At 52.7% G+C, this 17,715-nt stretch overlaps 1 protein-coding gene across 1 annotated transcript; it reads right to left on the bottom strand.

Moving 5' to 3' along the window:
- Positions 1–316: 316 nt before the first annotated feature.
- Positions 317–17,632, bottom strand: BCKDHA (branched chain keto acid dehydrogenase E1 subunit alpha). Its single transcript, XM_016209239.2, has 9 exons — positions 17,522–17,632; positions 9,632–9,811; positions 9,443–9,529; positions 5,725–5,833; positions 4,388–4,549; positions 2,236–2,442; positions 1,902–2,043; positions 1,600–1,771; positions 317–864 (listed from the first exon to the last, which is right to left on the bottom strand). The coding sequence occupies exons 1-9, from the start codon at positions 17,627–17,629 to the stop codon at positions 694–696; spliced, it is 1,338 nt and encodes a 445-aa protein (XP_016064725.1). The 5' UTR covers positions 17,630–17,632; the 3' UTR covers positions 317–693.
- Positions 17,633–17,715: the final 83 nt, after the last annotated feature.

Below are 17,715 nucleotides of genomic sequence, written 5' to 3'. Positions count from 1 at the left end.
GTCCCTTACACTGGACACCCTCCCACCCTTACTGGACAGGGCCAGCTCCGACAGCCTCCTGGTCACCTTGCTGGACACCAGGTTTGCTTCACTCCATGGGAGAGCAGGAGTCCAACTCTGGAACACCCCACCCCACTCTGTCTGCTAAAGCTGGCCCTCCAGTTTGCGTAAGTTTCCAGGGGAAGTAAGCATCTCAACGGCCTTGGCCTTAATCATCTAATCATCTAACTGAAGGGGCAGGGTCCCAAACCAGTCATGCAGGACTCTCCTCCCCTCCCAAAACTCCAGGAAACAGAACCAAAAGTGGCAGAGAGCCAACGGTAGAGACACACAGTTTATTCACTGCTTGCTGACCACCTCTTGCTTTGAGAAAGTTCCACAGGCTAACCTGCCATGCCTGTCCCCAGTCCGGAGCGCTTCCAGTCCTGAAGGCACCTCCATCTAGCCCCTGGGAGAAGGCACTGTAACCAATGTCAATGTGGGGGCTGAGAGGGCCCCCCACAATGTAACAGCCTAGAGGAGCAGGGATGGTGAGCGGAAACCCTGCCCTTACCATCTCAGCCCTGCCATGTCCCGAGTATCTTGGAGGGTGCTGGCTGGGGAAGGGGGTGGTGTCCTGCCAGCTCCCTCCACTCCTCAGTCAGGAACTGCCTCTCAGGGTACCTGAGATGGGTGGGGTGGGGCGAGCAGGCCTCACTTCTCGAAGTGGTCCAGGGGGTAGTGCTCGCCATAGGTCTGGAGGTGACGGGCCAGGGACTCCTGTTGCTTGCGGAGCTGGGCAGGCATCTCCTGATACACATCCGAGAAGAGCAGGCTGGGACTGGGCTTCAGCTTCCGCTCGGCCTGCTCAAAGGCCTCCATCACCTGGGGGACATGGGACGGTAGGCAGGTAGCTGGCCTCCTGTCCAGGGCCCTGCCTCTTACCTGTAGGACCTCGGTGAGGCGTTAACCCCGATCCTTTGTGTTCCCAACTGGACAACGAAGACGATCACCATCACCGTGGTGATACAGTTCACATCCCCATCAACACCCCAATCCCAGCACCTCCATCTTTCGCAGAACCAGGCACTGACCTAAGCCTATGGAATGGTGTCAGACTCAGCAGCCCTAAAAAGCAGGCAGCTTAGAGATGAGGAAACCAAGGCTCAGAGAAGAGACTTGCCCATGATAATGTAGTCAGGGGCAGATCTGGACATACTGCTACCTGATGCCAGGATCTGCCCTTACCTCTGGTCTGCAACTGCCTCTGGCTCCTAATGACCAGGGCCAGGGAGGGCAACGGGCTGGCTGTGGGTGGCACACTTACACCACATGCGGATTAAGTCACCTCATCCCCAACCTTCTGATGCAGGTACCCCAGGATCCCTCTTCAGAGATGAAAGAGCAGAGGGCAGACATCATGCCAAGGACATGGCCAAGGAGCATGTGCCCAAGCAGCCTGGCTCCACAGGCCACACTTACCAGATATCACTGGGGAGATCCCCAAGTCTCCCAGTTCAATGTCCCCCAAATCCCAGTCTCCATCCTTCCAGGGTTCCCCACGATGCACCCCCAGACACACCCCTGGGGCATCGGTTTCCAACAGAGGGAGCCACTCACCTTCTTCCGGGACTGCTTCCTCCAGGCCTTCTCCTGCTCCTCGTCCCACCAGCCCCGGCTCTGCATGTAGTGCCTCAGCCGGGAGATGGGGTGGTCCTGCTTGTCCCAGTAATTGACCTCATCCACGGAGCGGTATGCCGAGCTGTCGTCACTGGTGCTGTGGTGCCCGATCCTGCTCAAGGCAAGGAAGGGAATACAACATGGGGTGATGGGGTCAAGTTTTGGGGACCCCAGTGATGGATGTGGGGAAGATGGTAAAGGTGGTGGCTGTCCAGGCTGGTGGGAGAATGGGAGGCAGGCACCTATAGGTCATGGCCTCAATGAGGAAGGGCTGGTTCTCTGCCACGGCCCGCCTCCGGGCCTCCTTGGTGGCGTTATACACGGCGAACACGTCATTGCCATCCACGCGGATCGACAAGATGCCGTACCCAGGGCCTCGAGCCGCTGTGGGGACAGAGAGGCAGCTCAGACCCCGTGGCTCAGGGAGGACAATGAGCAGGGAACGGGAGAGGGAAGGAAATGGGAGAAGAAAGCAAACAGAGCAGCGCTCCGTTCACTGTCTCCTGCGACCTCCCTCGTGCCGGACACCGCAGGAAGGGAACAGGAGGGGAAAGAGGAGACAACGCAGGCCCATACCGATGCCGTCCCCACGGTACTGCTCGGAGGTGGGTGTGGAGATGGCATAGCCATTGTTCCGGCAGAAGAAGATGATGGGGCACTCAAGGGTGGCAGCAAAGTTGAAGCCGGCATGGGCATCCCCCTCGCTGGCTGCCCCCTCACCGAAGTAACAGATGACGATCCTGTTGGCATTGGCCCGCTTGGCCGCGTAGGCTGCCCCCACCGCTGCAGGCAGTGAGAGGGTGGTAAGCAGGAGCAGAGCCCCACGCACACTCGTCTCTCCCTCTCACACTCACCCCCATCACCCTCATCCCAGGCTCCAGAGTTCAGGCTGGCTGTCACCAGGCTCCAAGGGGAAAGAAAACACCTGATATTGGCCCTGGCCAGTGTGGCTCAGTTGGCTGAGCATCGTCCAGTGCACCAAAAGGTCACCTGTGTGATTCCCAGTCAGGGTACATGCCCAGGTTGCAGGCTCAATCCCTGGTTGGATGCATACAGGAGGCAACTGATCGATGTTTCCCTCACATCAGTGTTTCTCTGTCTCTCCCTCTCCCTTCCTCTCTCTCTAAAAACCAATAAAAACATTTTAAAAAAAGAAAAAAAAAACACCTAATAACCTGACTGTCCCCCCAAACCTACCCCTCAGCTGACAGCAGCTTCATCCTTTCAACTCTTCAGGCCCAAAATGTCAGCTCCGTCTTTGATTCCTAACTCTCTGTCATCCCCATGCTTACTCCACCTTCAAAACAGAGCCAGAATCTGACCCCTTCTCCCCATTTCCTTCACCTCAGTGGCCCAACCTAGGCCCCTCCTATTACTTTCAGGGCAGCCAGAGGACTGTTCAATTGTGAGCCAGGCCAAGTCATTGCACAGCTGACCACTCCTCCCCCACGGCCTCATGGTGCCCATTCCACTGTGGCTTAAAGTCAAAGGCCCTGAGGCCCCGCAGATCTGCACCTTCCCATACCTCCCTGACACCCCTTACCCCCATCCACTGCTACCACACTGTGCTCCTCCCTGCACCTCAAACATGTCAGGCAGGCCCCGCCTCAAGATCCCCGCTTTCTCCCCCTCCCCCCCAAAACGTGACCTAGTGATGCCACCCACCTTCCCTGTTACACACCACTCCCTCCCAGCTTCATTTCCCCATGGGACCTATCAAACCCTGACATGCTCCACGGGTCACTTCACCTTGTTTACTGTCCATCTCCCTATCCCACACCAGCACCAGCAGGGCAGAGGGTTGTGTCTGTCTCTTGTTCACTGCACCTAGAATGGCACCCACATAGTGGGGACTCCATACATTTGCAACTGAGTGAATTAATGGTCACTCAAAAGGAAGGTGAGGGCCAGGGTCCCACATTATGGAAATCCTACCTACCTTCAGCAAAAATGTCACCTCCACCTAGAAGGCTGTCCTGCTCACCTCCCACCTCAGGCATGAACGGCTCACTACTTGTTTCCAAACAACGCTATGAGTGAACAGGCATGGGGTCCTCCAACGTGCCAGGCACTCTGCTAAAACTCTGTAGACACAGCAACTCATGTATCTGGGCTGCCCTGAGCAGAGAGAGCTGAAGCCAGACTGACCCTCAACCAAGGGCAGGCTCCAGAAGGCAGGGAGGGAGGTCCCCTTCCATGTTCCCCTGCTGTGCGGGCAGGAGGCCCAGCCCTGGTGAGCCTACTTCCCAAGCAGATGCCTTTAACAGAAGCGATCCCCTCTCCAAGAGCTGCAGACTTCCAGAGTACGCTTTAGGGGAGCTGACTCCGAGGACTGTGGCAGAGCAAGGTCGAGGTCGAAAACCCAGGCTCTAGAGCTACACAGCCCATGAGTCATTTTTTCACTACCTGCCAGATGACCTGTAAGGAACCTAGCACACGCTCAGTCACACGCAGTTGGTTATGTTTGTGCACAGACAAATGAGGTGGGCTCAAGTTTTGGAACCCAAGAGTGTGGTCATGCTGGCTCAAGCCTGCCAAACGGGTGAGGACGCCACCACAGCCAACCTCTGAAGGGTTCCAGACAGGAGGGGTCTTGAAAGTCTGAGGCCAGGCCAGTGCTGGCTGACTGTCACCAACCAAAAAGTTCTGCTGGGATGGAAAAGGTCTGGGGCCTGTGCAGGGGTACACCATTGGTTGGGTGTTCCAGGCCTAGGACACGCATCCTCACCCTGAGGAATCTGTGTGGCCAGTGGAGAGGAGATGGTGACGAAGTGACGCTCCTTGCAGCCATAGTGGACAGGCATCTGGCGCCCCTTGCCCAGGTCGTTCACGTTGCCGTAGCACTGGTTCATGAACTGTTCCAGGGGGAAGTCCCGATACATCAGCACACCTGAGTGGGGAGGGGGCAGCAGTTAGTGGGGAGGGGGGTCCAGGAGGGGCAGACCAACCCTGTGCGGCTCCGGTCACCACATCACCTCTGACACTGAATGCTTACCCCACACCAGGCCCTGTACTAATGGCTTTGTGTCATCTGTCCCATGAAACCCCTCAACAACCATGTTAAGAAGATCCACCATCTCTCATTATACACAATACGCTAAGGAGCCGTTAATTAACTTGCCCACAATCATGAAGTACCTAAGAGGAAAGCTCAAGATCTGCCTCCCTGTTACCCCCAGAGGGAGGCTCCCTTATAGGGTCCCCATACCAACAACTAGCCTGGAACCACCCCCCTCAGCTCCCTGGGCTAACTCCTTGACCTTAATCACTCTTTTATGCACACTGATTTTTTTCAGTCCTCACTTTCGATCCTTCCTTCCCTGTACTCATTCACTTAGAAGTGAGCCAGCTCCCTGGCCAAGCCTTCCCATTTGCTTCTGCTCTCTGAAGGCTGCAGCGCCTGGAGAGAGGCCAGCAGAGCCCACACTGTGTGGACAGGGGTCCCACAGTATGTGCCCCGCCTGCAGCTAGGCCTACCCTCAATACCATCATCATCTTATTCTTTTTTAATGTTTCTATTGATATTCAGAGAGAGGGGAAGGGAGAGGGATAGAGGTAGAAACATTGATGATAGAGAAACATCATCCATTGGCTGCCTCCTGCACGCCCCCTACTGGGGATCGAGTCTAAACCTCAACCTCCTGGTTCCTGGGTTGACACTCCACCACTGAACCACACTGGCCGGGTCATCATCATCTTGATTTTGGAGATGAGAAAACTGATGCTCAGAGAAGGGAAGCAACTTGCCCCAAATCTGACAACTGGTAGCCATGGACCAGTTAGGAGCACAGGCTCTTCATCACAACAGTGCTTGGCCTCCACAGAGGGGAAGCCAGTCCCCTCCAAACTCCTATATCTGACATGGCTCTTTCTTGCTTGGAAAGCCCTTTCTCCAGCTCCTTGGATCTCCCTAGCATCATGCCGCCCCTCGAAGAGCACATGAAGTAACTAATGTGGGTCGCATCTTAACACCAGAAGGGACTGGGCCTGACCTGCCTCGATGGGGACCACAGACCCAGGCCTCTGGCATGTGCTTCTGCAGGGCCAGGTCATGGGCAAACGTACCTGCCTCCCGGTACTGGCCAAACACCAGGTCCGTGCTGTCCAGGGCTGCTGCACTGCCCACATGTGTCCCCTCCTCACCATAGTTGGTCATGTAGAAGGAGATCCGGCCCTGGGGGTAGAGGGAAGCCCAGAGGCCCCGGCTCAGTTATGCTGGGCAACCACAGAAAACCATCCAAATCCTGACCTTCTGATGGCTCTGTTAATCAGCATATACTTCCTGAAGGCAGCTCTGGGCTAGGCCACACCGAGGTTTCACCCTTCACGGAGGAACTGCAAGAGCCAGAGTGAGGGACTGTGTGATGGGGTACTTGAGTTATTGGGGGGCTCACTTTGTAAATTATATAATTGTCTAACCACAATGCTGTACACCTGAAATAATATAAAATAATACTGAATATCAACTGTAATTGAAAAATAAAATTTTTTAAAAATTAAATTAGCTCTGGCCTAATGGCTGGAGCATTGGCCAGAGGGCTGAAGGGTAGAGGGTTCAATTACCAGTCAAGGGCAGGTACCTGGGTTGTAGGAGGCAATCAATTGCTGTGTCTCTCTTATACTGATGTTTCTTTCTTTCCCTCTATTTCTCTTTCCCCGCTCCCTCCCTCCCTCCCTTCCACTCTCTCTAAAGTCAATAGAAAAAATACCCTTGGGTGAGGATTAACTAAAAATAAATTTAGAAAAGAAAAGAAAAGCAGTAGTCAGGGGTACCAGGGAATGGCAGAAAACCCCTGGCTGGCTATACTGGTGCCCAATCCCAGAACCTGGAAAAGCCAAATGTTAGGTCCCCAGCCTCCCTCGCAGCCAGAGGTGGCCACAGGACACAGCTCTAGCTAGAGACTTAAGTGGAAGTCCGCTTTTGCCTTCTTGATAAAAGAAGACCACTGCAGCTGGTGCCAGCCCTTGCCCCGCCTTTCCTCCTGCCTGGCACAGGCCCTGAAGCCCGTACCCGTGGCCGCCATCTTTGAATGGCAACGATGAAAGCCAACCCGCCCGCTCAGTGCCCAGGGACAGAGGGAATGAGAGAGGAAGGGCAGCGAGAGGGAAGGAGACAGAATGAAATGCAGGTCTCCAGCTTGGGCAAATGGGGGGATGGTGGGGCGCCCCTCACCAAGAGCCGACCTAGGGGAAGTAAAGGAGCAGGTCTGGGAGGAAGGTTAGAGGGCGAATCTGGTGTGGGCACCAGGGCGAGAAGCCAAGTAGATGTGGGGCTAAGAGGTGAGGTCTGGTTGGAGATTTGAGGAGCCCCTGCCACAGAGAGAGAAATGAGTTCCCCAGGACCACAGGCAAAGTAAACAGGCAGGGCGCAGGCGAGCCCCTGCTGGATGCCCTCTGCACAGTCCTCGTGTGTTCTGCAGGCCTGGCTTTCTGTCCTGGTGGGGGAACCAGATGAATAATGCTTTCTTCTAAGTGGGGAGCCAATTAAAAGTTAATTGACCTCCCAGAGCCGACTGAGTGGGTGGATGCCAGGTGCTGAGTGCCTGGCAGGGCTGTGAGATTGGCGAGGGGAGGAGCCTGACAGGGGTCCCCTGAGGAAACAGGACCTGGGTTACTGGCAGAGGTCATTGGTTGCCAGCCGGTACCCTACCCTTCTTGCTCTTTGCTAACAGAGATCTCGTTCCACCGCAGGCAGCAACTGCCCAGACTAAAACACTACATTTCCCATTCTCCCTTGTAGCTGGGAGTGACCAATGAAATATGAGGTATTATTAGGACTACCTGGAAAGTTCTATAAAGGTGGCTGTGAGAGATACCTGATAAGTGCCATGTCTGACCTTCCTTCTACTTCCTGCCTGGAATGAGATGTGATGGAGGGAGCCCTAGCAGCCATTAGGTTCATGAGGGGGCCTCAAGGCTAGAAGCTAACACTGGATATCCAATGACATTGTGGTGCCACCATACTAGCCCAGACCATCTGTTTCCAGATTTCTTTTATGCAAGAGAAAAAACTATAATCTGTTGAAGCTACTGCTTCTATTTTGGTTAGGATTTTTTTTGAGGGGGGGAGGACTGGAGGAGGTCTGTTACTTGCAGGTGACAGTAATCCTAATGGGATGAACCTTGATGGCTCATTCATTGAGCTGAGCTCATGGAGGGCTTCCTGTGGGCAATGGGCAAGGGGCTTTATGTGCTGGTTCTCACAGAATTCCTACCCCAACCCTACCCAGTGGGTTCTCTTATTACCCCCATTTTTTAATATACTGAAGAAACTGAGACAAAAACAAGAAAAATCATCTGCCCAAAGTCACAAAGTTGTGATTGACCCACATCTGTGGGATTCCAAAGTCCCTGTCTGTGCAGCCAATGCAGGGGCAGGAAGGAGCTCAGGCATGTGTGAGGGTGGGAAGAGAAAAAAAGAGTTTTTTCCTGGCACTGAGGCTGTGGAGAGGGGCATGGACTGCCAAGGCCACAGTGGAAAAAGAGACAGGATGGGCAGGAAGGGCCTGTGGACATGGGAGCCAAAGGAAGTTTCTGGGCAGAGTGGGGACACTACCATAACCTGGAGAGCCCATACGGAATGTTCCTGAGAGCAAGAGTCTGGAGTAGGCTGCCTGCCTGATCTGCTCAGTCCTGTCCTCTAGGCCAATGGGCCTCATGCTTTAGACCATGGCAGAGTCACCTGAGGGCTTGATGCAAATACTGATTTCCAAGCCCACCCCCACCCCTCACCCAGCAGGGGTGGTGACATCTGAGGACCCGCATGCCCAAATTCTTCCCCCTTTTCTAACAGGAACCCTGGGACCCACGCTCTCAGTCTACTACTACTCTATTCCCTTCGTTTCTGAGGTTGGGTACAAGGCCCCAGCCTGGCCTATCACAGGGATTGGTTCAGGGAGGGGCCTGTGACCAAAGCCTAGCCAATGAGCATCAGCCCGAGCCTTCTGCTGGAACATCAGGGACCACTTTCCACTGCTAAGGAGCAGGTTTCATTATCTTGAGGCTGGTAAGATCATGACAAATAATAGCTAATATTTACCATGGGCTGACTAAATGCCAAGCTCACTGTTCCTAAGACCATTACATATGCCACCATCAATCCTCACAGCAGCCCCATATAGACCAGAAAACTGAAGCACTGAGAGGGTAAGCAGTTTTCCCAGGGCCACAAAGCCAGAAAGTAGCAGAAGAGGACTTCAATCATACCCTGAACCCTTTCTCTGCCACCTCTCCATGAGCCTGGAACTTCCAGAGCCCACCACAGCTTGAGAAGGAAGAAAGCCAAGGCAAAGGAGAGAAGACACACAGAGGGAGAAACAGGTCTGGTGACATCTTTCGAGCCCCCAGGCCCAGTTGTGTCCTCTGGACTTGTAGCTACTTGTGTCACTATTTCCCTCTTTGACTGGGTCTCTGCTCGCTGAGGATCACAGCATGTTTGACATGGGCATACCAGGAAACATCGAGGATCACCCTTTTTCTCAGGACTGTGAGCACCGGAGAAGAAGGGGCCTCACATCTCCTACCTGCCCTCTCCCTGCACAGCTAAGCCCCCAGCCTGGCACACAGTAGGTGTTTTCAGTGATCTGGTCCATCCTTTTGCCCCTAGGCAGGGCCCTTCCCCCATTCTCCCTCCAGACTCAAGAGGACCCCAAGAACTCTAAGGATCCCAAGACAAAGGATCACCATTCCACTTTCTCCTCCTTGGGAGCTGTCTTTTGACACACAAGAGGTAGGGGGACCTCTAGTGATTCCAAGCTCCCCTCCTCAGCCTGTCCCCACGCACCTGCCGCTGGGACTCGTAAAGGATACGGTCCATGGTGTTCAGCAGCGTCATGCTCTTATAGAACTTGAGCACCTTCTCCTGCGGCAGCTGCAGATGGAAGAACAGAGACATGGGGCCACTGGAACCAGAGAGGACATGTGCAAGGGGTCTGGGCATGGGAGACAGGGGGTAGGGGAGGCGATCTCTCACCTGGGGATCCTCGCTGGGGTTGATGATCTGGCCCTGCCGATCCATGACACGGTAGATGGGGATCCCAGAGATGACATTGGGCTGCATGAATTCCAGCTTGTCTATGAACTCCGCTGAGGCCCCCGGGAATTGCGGCTTGTCATCCAGGGATGAGAAGTGCTGCTGCTGCCTCTGGGGGTGCTTGGAGGGAATTGAGGACACCTGAGTCAGGAGCAGCACCCAGGTTCCACTGGCTCAACCCCATTGGGACAGGCGGTATGCCCTAGGTGGCTCAGGAGGACTCTGGGGCCTGACACACATGGTGTGAATTCCAGCTCCACCACTTCCCTGCTGCGTAACCTCAGGCAAGTTACTAGACCATCTTTATATCTTAGTTCCTCATCCAACATCTATCCCACAGGGTTGTTGTAAAGATTAAATGACTCAATAAAGTGGCAGGCAGCTCAAGAACTGGCAGCTATTATTATTATCAGAGGCCCAAACTCTTCCTCCCAGCATTCAGGGCCTCCCCAGTCTGGCCACAGAGACCCCCCAGTTTCAATCACCCATGGCTACCACAGGCACAAACACCCCTGCATGGTGCCCTCAAGTCAGCCAGAGGAGTTCTTTACTGACCCCTCTATCTACCAGGGAGGCCACCTGGAATAGAGCTAAGTCTGAGTTCTTAAGAGTCAGCCTGCCTGGGTTCAAATCTCTTGCTGGGTGACCATGGGAAAAAGTGACTTCCCTTTTCCAAGTCGGTCCTTTCTCATCTGTAAAATGGAGAGCACCTCATGGAAACACTGCAAGGCTAAAATGAGATCACTTGTAGAAAATGTTAGCAGAGCACTTATAAGTCACACAGTAAACACTCAAAAAAAGTTGGTTATCCTTTCTACCACTGCTCTCCTCTGTTCCCTACCTCTTCCCCCATAACCTGGCAAGCTGCTCCACACACATCAGTGCCCTCCCCATGCCAGGCCTAACTCCCCCCACAAGCCCAGCCTGACTCACTCAACAAATGTTTGAGCACCTGCTTCATTCCCTGGGGACCCAGCATGGAAGACAGATGCTGACCAAGTACCGATGAAGGTGAGTCACATTCTCCTAGAAGCCATGGGGATCTGCACAGCAGAGTGGAAAGAGGGGCAGGCTTCCCTGAGGAAGGGACATGAGAACTGAGGCCTGAAGGACATCTATGAGTCAGGGAAAGGGCATTTGATACCAGGGGAACAGAGCTAAAGGCAAAATGTGAGGAGTAGCGTGCCCCCTGTGGAACCTGGAAGGAGCTCGGAGTGGCTGGAGTAGTTCTGCAAGGAGCATCACACCTGCTCAGATCAAAGGCCTGGCTGGGAAAGCCCATAAGAAGCCTACGTGTGTGAAAAGATATGAACCAATTCCATTTCTAGCTCTTGAGCTAACCTTGAACTGGTCAAGTATGGCAACAGCTCCCCTTGATTAAGCACTTGCTGGGTGCCAGGCTCAACTCTGCACACATAATCTTAATACTACCCTTGAGTAGATGAGAAAACATGGTTCAGGGAGAAAAAAGAACCTGCCCTGATCCACAGAGCTAAAGCTAAATAAATAAGGACTGGCTTCAAACCTGGGCCAGGCTAACATTCAGACCCCAAAAACCATGCTCCTAATCCAACTGCGATCGTTGGCCTGGCTGCCACACATCTACATCTGTGCTTTCCACTGGTCGCCAGATCCCTCTTAGCTCAGAATGGTGGCCTCACTTCCAACAGGAACTGAAGAAGAATGACTGGGTTTGCCATGAGCTGGACCTCACGCATGCGGCTCGAGTGTATTCCCCCTCCGTCTCTCCTTTAATTGCAGCGAAGAAGCCATCCAAGGTTCCAGGGGGGAGCATGAACATGTGTGCGTTTACCTGCCATTATAGTTGTGAGGAAATACAGGAAATTACACTCCCAACAGCAGGGCAGGTCCAGGCTCGACATCACAGCAGACTTCCCCTCTGCCTGCGAGGGAAGCAGCTAAACTCTGCAGACCAAACTCTGCAGACTGTGCTTCCCCCTCTGAGCTCTCACACGGCCCGACCTTTCTGTCCACCTACAGGGTCCTTTTGTGTTATGTCTGTCCCCCACACACATCACAAGCTCCCCGAAAGCAAAGGTCATGGCCAGGTTGGTTACAGAGTGGACACTCCAGAGGCAATTACTGAACAAACGGATGGATAAGTGGCTACATTCACTGGCTTTGGAGCCCCACTGACCTGGGTTCCAATTTCTTAGCTCACTGTGTGTCTTTGAATTTCTCCCTTTGTAAAAAGGCTACAGCAGGCTTCTGGGAAAAGTTCCTAAGATAAGGCACACAAAGAGTTCAGTACAGGTGTGGGATATGCTATGAAAACTGGTATGAGGGAAAAAACATCTAGAAGGTTAGGAAATGGGAAAAGGGGAAATGACTGGCACCTCAGGAGGAAGGTGGGGAAAAGAGGAGTTGGGGAGAAGGGCTAGCTGCACCTCAAACTTGATTGTGATGCCAGACCATGGTCCTGGCAGACACTCCAGAGGACTGTGGCCCAGGGGAGACACAGATGGAACGAGGGCTGTGATCTGTGCAGGGCCTTTAAGAGGGTAGTCCAGAGGCTGGCAGGGGTCAGGACCATAGGATCTCAGGGCTCAGAACAAGCCAAGGTGTCAGGACAGGACTCTGTCCCTGAAGACTGGGAGCTACTGTAAGGACACCATGGCACACCCCACACACTGGTGTTGAGCCTGGGCTGTGCCACCCCAGGGTTACTGTGTTGATTCAGTGAGTTCTGTGAAGGGCTCAGCAGGGCCTGGTCCTGAAGAAATGCTCCACTGTGGGAGTGGGTGGTAAATGCCTGCAGAGGAAGGATGCAGCTCCACCAACTTCTTCTTTTGTTTTTGGGGAGGGGGGTGGGTTTGTCCTGATGGCCAGGGACTTACAGTGGCAGAGGTTACATGCATTTACACAGAGCCTTGAAGCCACATCCTCTCACACCACACAGGAAACAGGAAAGCCTGTTCTGGATGGTCTGGTCTGCCCAGTAGGTCAGTGTTGGGGTGGCCCCTCATGGAGTCAATCCTCATGGCACCAAGGTTAAGGGCATGGACTTGAGCAAACTGCTGTCCCCTGGCTGTGTAACTAAAGCTCCCTGAGCCTAGTTTCCTCATGCATAAACAGAGGACAGTATGAGTACCTAGCTCATGGGTGGTCATGAGGATTAATGAGTAAATGTGTGTAGAGTGCTCAGCCCAGTGCCTGGCACATACTGAACACGCAATACACACGAGTAGCTAACTAGTGTATTTGACAATTATTGTCAAACCGGTAGATAACTGAATACTTGTTCTAAGTCAGGCCTGAACTGAGGGCTGGAGGTGGATGACAGACACTGAACACATGAGTTACAATAAAGAAGGGCGAGCTCAGAGGAGTCGGGATAGCTTCGTGGTTAACACAGTGCGGGGTAGGATGAGAGACACTAGAGTTAAACTGCCGGTGTTGAGATCCTGACTTTGTCCGTTTCCAGCTATGTCATCCTGGGCAGGAGACAGTCGCCCTGACTCTGCGCCCCCTTGTGGAGAAATTAAGAACTGCTACTCCACACGCAGGGTAGTGAGATGGGTATAAAGCCTTGCCACGGCTCTGGGAGAGCCTTTCACTACCAGCATCAGATGAAGCTGAGACCTGCTGGACCAGCAGAGGCGAGCCAGGCAAAGGCTGGGGGAAGAACACTTCAGTCCCTGGAAACAACAAAGGCTCTGGGGCAAGAGAAGAAAGCCTGGCACCCTGGCACGCTGGAGACCACTACGGCTGTAGCACACTAATAGCTGACTAGCGTGGTGCTGGGCGCCACACAATGCACTTTCTTTTTGCCTGTGTGCTCACTGGACCCACACAGCAGCCCCGTGAGGCAGGTGCTGTTATCACACTACAGTAACACAGAGGTGGCCCTGAGGTTCAGAGGGGTTGACTAGTCCAAGGCCACAGAGATCATGAGTGGTAATGTCAGCATACGAAGCGAGGCAGCCTGACCACTACTGTCTGGGGAGGCTGGTAAGAAAGGTGGGGTCCAGCCATGAGGCACAGCAGATAAACCAGTTAACTGAGTCCTCTGTATGTAGGATACTAAGGCCACCCAAAGCCACTCCCTCCTGGGGTCTGAGGCACTGTGCCCTCAAACAGCCCAGTGCTGAGACCTGGCTTTGCTTCCAGCTCAGAAATGTCAGCAGCCTCATCAGAGACCTCGCCTCCTGGGAGAGCTGGCCAGGGAGGCCAGGGAGCGTGATTAAGCAGGCTTTTTCTGGCTTCGTAGATCCGGGGACCAGAGGGCTTGAGCAGTGATATGGTCTCCCAGGCACTGGAGGTGTGGAGCCCTGAGGGAGGCCATCCTTCCCCAGCATCAGTCATGGCCACCCCAGATTCACTGTCTCTGGAGAGAAACAGTAGCCATTTCTTGAGCCCTTACTGAGCGCAAAGTACACATGATAAGTGCTTCATCAAAACCATTTCCTTTCATCCTCACATCTCTCTGAAGGAGTACAACTGTGGTCCCTATTTTACAGATGGAGACTGGTGTTGATGTTGGGAAAGCTTCTCTGAGGATGTGGCATGTCAGCTGACATCTAAAGAACCATATCCCCACAAAGACCTCCAGGTAGCAGGGGCTGATCCAAAGAGGGGGAAAATGGCCAGTGGAGCTGAGGGAGGGAGGGAAAGGCGAGCCCTGTCACCCAGCTTCCCACCAGCCAGCCTGGGCAGAGGCTGGTGATACAAGTCAAGATTGGACTAAACAGAATGCTGCAAGACCTAAACCAAAGCCCTAATACTCTCCTCCTGGAAGCCTGGTATTATGAAAAGAAACTGGGCTTTGGACTCCAGAGCTCCAAGTTCAGACCTCACCTCTCTGAGCATCAGTTTCTTCACCTGTGATGAGAGAAAACTACCAGTAGGTACCTTGCAGTATGGCTATATTAAATAATGAGTGAGTGGGCACTGTAGATTATAAAGTGCTTCATAAAATGAAAGCGGCTGGGTTCCTTAAGACACAAGCCAAGAGGGAGATGGACACATACAGTTAGGAGATCAGTAATATCCATCTCCATTCATCCCACAATACACACTGGACACCAACCACTTGGACACTGGACAGGACACTGGCACCCTTGGTAAGGCTGCCCAACAGCTGGATCAGAGAAATAACATTACTGCGAATTTGCACAGACCAAGCTCTAGGTGCTCCCTGATTTCCAACAGGGCAGGGACTCCAGTTACCCACTTGCTAAGCTCAGAGAAGTGAAGTGACTTGGCCAAGGACCCACTTGCTTCTTGGGGTGGAGGCTGAGAAACCGACTCAGGACACCTTGACAATCAAGGTTTCCTTCCTCCTCTTCTCCCTGAGCACTAACATATCTGCCTGCAACTGAGGGGACAGGAAGGGAGGCAGAGTCAGGCAAACGTCTCCCAAGTGAAAGGAAGGGCAAGCAGGCAGGGAGAAGGGTGCCCCGCCTGCCCCAACAACCCAACCTGTCTGCTACAATACAGCCTCCCAACCTTCTCCCAAGGCACTACCTCCTGGCTTCACCTTGATCAGGTAAAACTGCACCATCCAATACAGCAGTCAGCAGCCACCTGTGGCTATTTCAATTTAAATTCATTAAAATTAAATAAAGCCCAGCCAGCATGGCTCAGTGGCTTAGCATCAACCTACAAAAAAAAGCTTTTTTGTAGACATAACGGGACGTCAAAACACAAAACACAATATCCAAAATACGCTGGTCACATAGTACTCTGTGGTTGTTTGCCCTCGTGATCGTGTGGCTGACTGAGAGCTGTAACCTGCTGCCTCTGTCCAGCACAACCACATACTGCTAACCCGGGAAAAGATCAAAATTCAAAGTAAGGTTTCTAATGAATGTGTATCACTTTCACTCCATTGTAAAATAGAAATATTGTAAGTCAGACCATCATAAGTTGGAAACTATCTGTACAGTGAAAATTTCAGTTCCTCAGTGGAACTGGCCACATTGCGAGTGCTCAGTAGCCACATGTGGTTGGTAGCTACTGTACTGGACAGCCCAGATATAGAACACTTTCATCATCACAAGAAGTTCTAGGACAGCTCTGACCTAAAATCTTCGTTGACTAAATGCTACTACTCTTTCCCTCCATTAAAAAAAAAATTTAAAAAAATATTGCCCTGGCCAGTGTTCTCAGTGGTTAGAGCACTGGCCCACGCATGGAAGAGTAGCAGGTTCAATTCCTTGTCAAGGGACATGTACTTGGGTTACAGGTTCGATCCCCAGTCTGGTCTGGGAGCGTGTGGGATGTCACTCCCACATCAATGTTTCTCTCTCTCTCTCCCCTCTCCCCCTTTAATAATCAATGGAAAAAAATATCCTTGGGTGAGGATTAAAAAAAAGTAGCATTTTTAATTTTAGAAAGGACAAGTAGGAGAAATAAAAGTGGAGAAGAAAAACCAAGACTCCAAAAATACATAAGTTTTTAAATATACGTACATAAAAAGAAGGATTCTGGAAGACCTCCTCCTTTCCCCAACTCCTACCCCCAAAATGAAGGAGGGAAGTCAAGAGGGAAGGGCGTCAGGGAGACTGAACCAGAAGGAAGCTGATTTAATCAGTCACAAATGACCTTTCCCTACACCTGCCCCAGTTCTGCCCACCTCCCGCCCCACTGGTCCAGCCAATGGGCTCCTGGAACTGAGATCAGCTATGAAGGATCTGATTGCTCAAAAAAAAAAAAGTGACAGTGACCCACCCCTGGCCCATCCTCTTCACCCTCCTCCAGTTTCTCCTCACATCTAGAGCTTCTTCCCACAGCTTCTAGCTTCCCTTCCTTCTGGACTGGAGGGTCAGAGGGTCAAGCCCAATCCCACAAGTTCTTGACAGGTTTCCCTCCCAAAGTCACCTTTCTTCTCCCTCCCTTCCCTCCACCCTCACTTTCAAAAGCAGCCAACATTCCTACTGCCCTTAATCATATGCCAGGTCCAGTTCTTAGCATTCTACATATTTAATTTTCCCAACAACCCTATGAGGTGCCACTGCTAGCATTTTACAGAGGGGGAAATTAGGTGCAGAGAGCAGCAGGTCCCTGCCCAAGGCTACAAAGCTGGAAAGCGGCAGTTTAGGGGTATGAATTAACGTGATCGAGCTTCATAACCTTCTAAATAACCACTCTCTTATTGTGAGATTTTAGTTCAGAGCCTACTGCAGCCCACGGGGGCTTCCGATAAGATTTCTGTTTCTAAGAAATGTGGCAAAGTGCTTCTGTCGGCCTCTTTTCTTCTTCTCCTCCTCCCATTAATTCAACAAATATTTAATGGATCATCTCCTCTGTAGTGTGAGGAGATGACATGGTCCCTGCCCTGGCATTTGATTAGGGGACACAGGATCAAAAGACATTTTTATGCAAGTCATCTTAAAATCAGAACTGCAGCAAAAGAGCAAAGAAGTACGGGGCACTATTTTAATAAGCCCGTAACGGGAGATCTGATCTCTTTTCTCTTTGAAGGGGAGGGGTCTTTACCAACAAGAAAGTCTTTCGTCTTAATAAGGCTGTTTCACTCCCCAACCCCTGAGGCAGAGGTCTCGCTTCTTCCCAGGTCCCTCCAAGCGGCCATCACTCCCCTGGGGAGGGATGGCAACTAATGAGAAACCCCCTCACTCTCTCCAAGCTGTCTCTGTCTCTCGGGGACCCCAAAGGAGCTGCCTCACTTTTCCTCTCCTAAGGAAGTGGAAGTTCTGCCTGAGTGTCCTCTCCAAGTGGTCTTCCCAACACTTGTCCCTTCTGTGACAGCCCTTCCTTCACTCCCTGCAGGGGTCCCACATTCTGAAGACAGCGTTGACACCCCTATTCCCCTCCGGGAAAAACTCCCAGGTGCCTCAAGATACTCACAGATATAGCCAGCCCCCGAGTCCCAAGCCGCCGCAGGAGCTGAAGGCCAGCCGGGCCCAAGCCTCGACTGGGTCCCCAGATTCGAGCCGCACCAGCAGCCAACGCCATCTTGACTAACAACCCCTTTGGCGATCCGCCCCTCACCTCGGCCAGACTGGGGGCTGCCCCTTCACGAGCCTGACTCAAATGCCAGC

The sequence above is a fragment of the Miniopterus natalensis genome, chromosome 18 (genome assembly GCF_054644295.1).
Source record: "Miniopterus natalensis isolate mMinNat1 chromosome 18, mMinNat1.hap1, whole genome shotgun sequence".
In the NCBI taxonomy this organism is placed as follows: domain Eukaryota; kingdom Metazoa; phylum Chordata; class Mammalia; order Chiroptera; family Miniopteridae; genus Miniopterus; species Miniopterus natalensis.
The sequence above is the reverse complement of the archived record's forward strand: the minus strand, read 5'-3'. Positions and strand labels throughout refer to the sequence as shown.

What these genes read in the sequence shown, in the direction of transcription:
- BCKDHA (XM_016209239.2), bottom strand. Translation starts at nt 17,629, where the DNA reads ATGGCGTTGGCTGCTGGTGCGGCTCGAATCTGGGGACCCAGTCGAGGC. An exon ending in CTCGGGGGCTGGCTATATCT is followed by an intron (nt 9,812 to 17,521) that starts GTGAGTATCTTG and finishes ATTCCCTCCAAG; the next exon opens with CACCCCCAGAGGCAGCAGCA. An exon ending in ACCCCAGCGAGGATCCCCAG is followed by an intron (nt 9,530 to 9,631) that starts GTGAGAGATCGC and finishes TTCCATCTGCAG; the next exon opens with CTGCCGCAGGAGAAGGTGCT.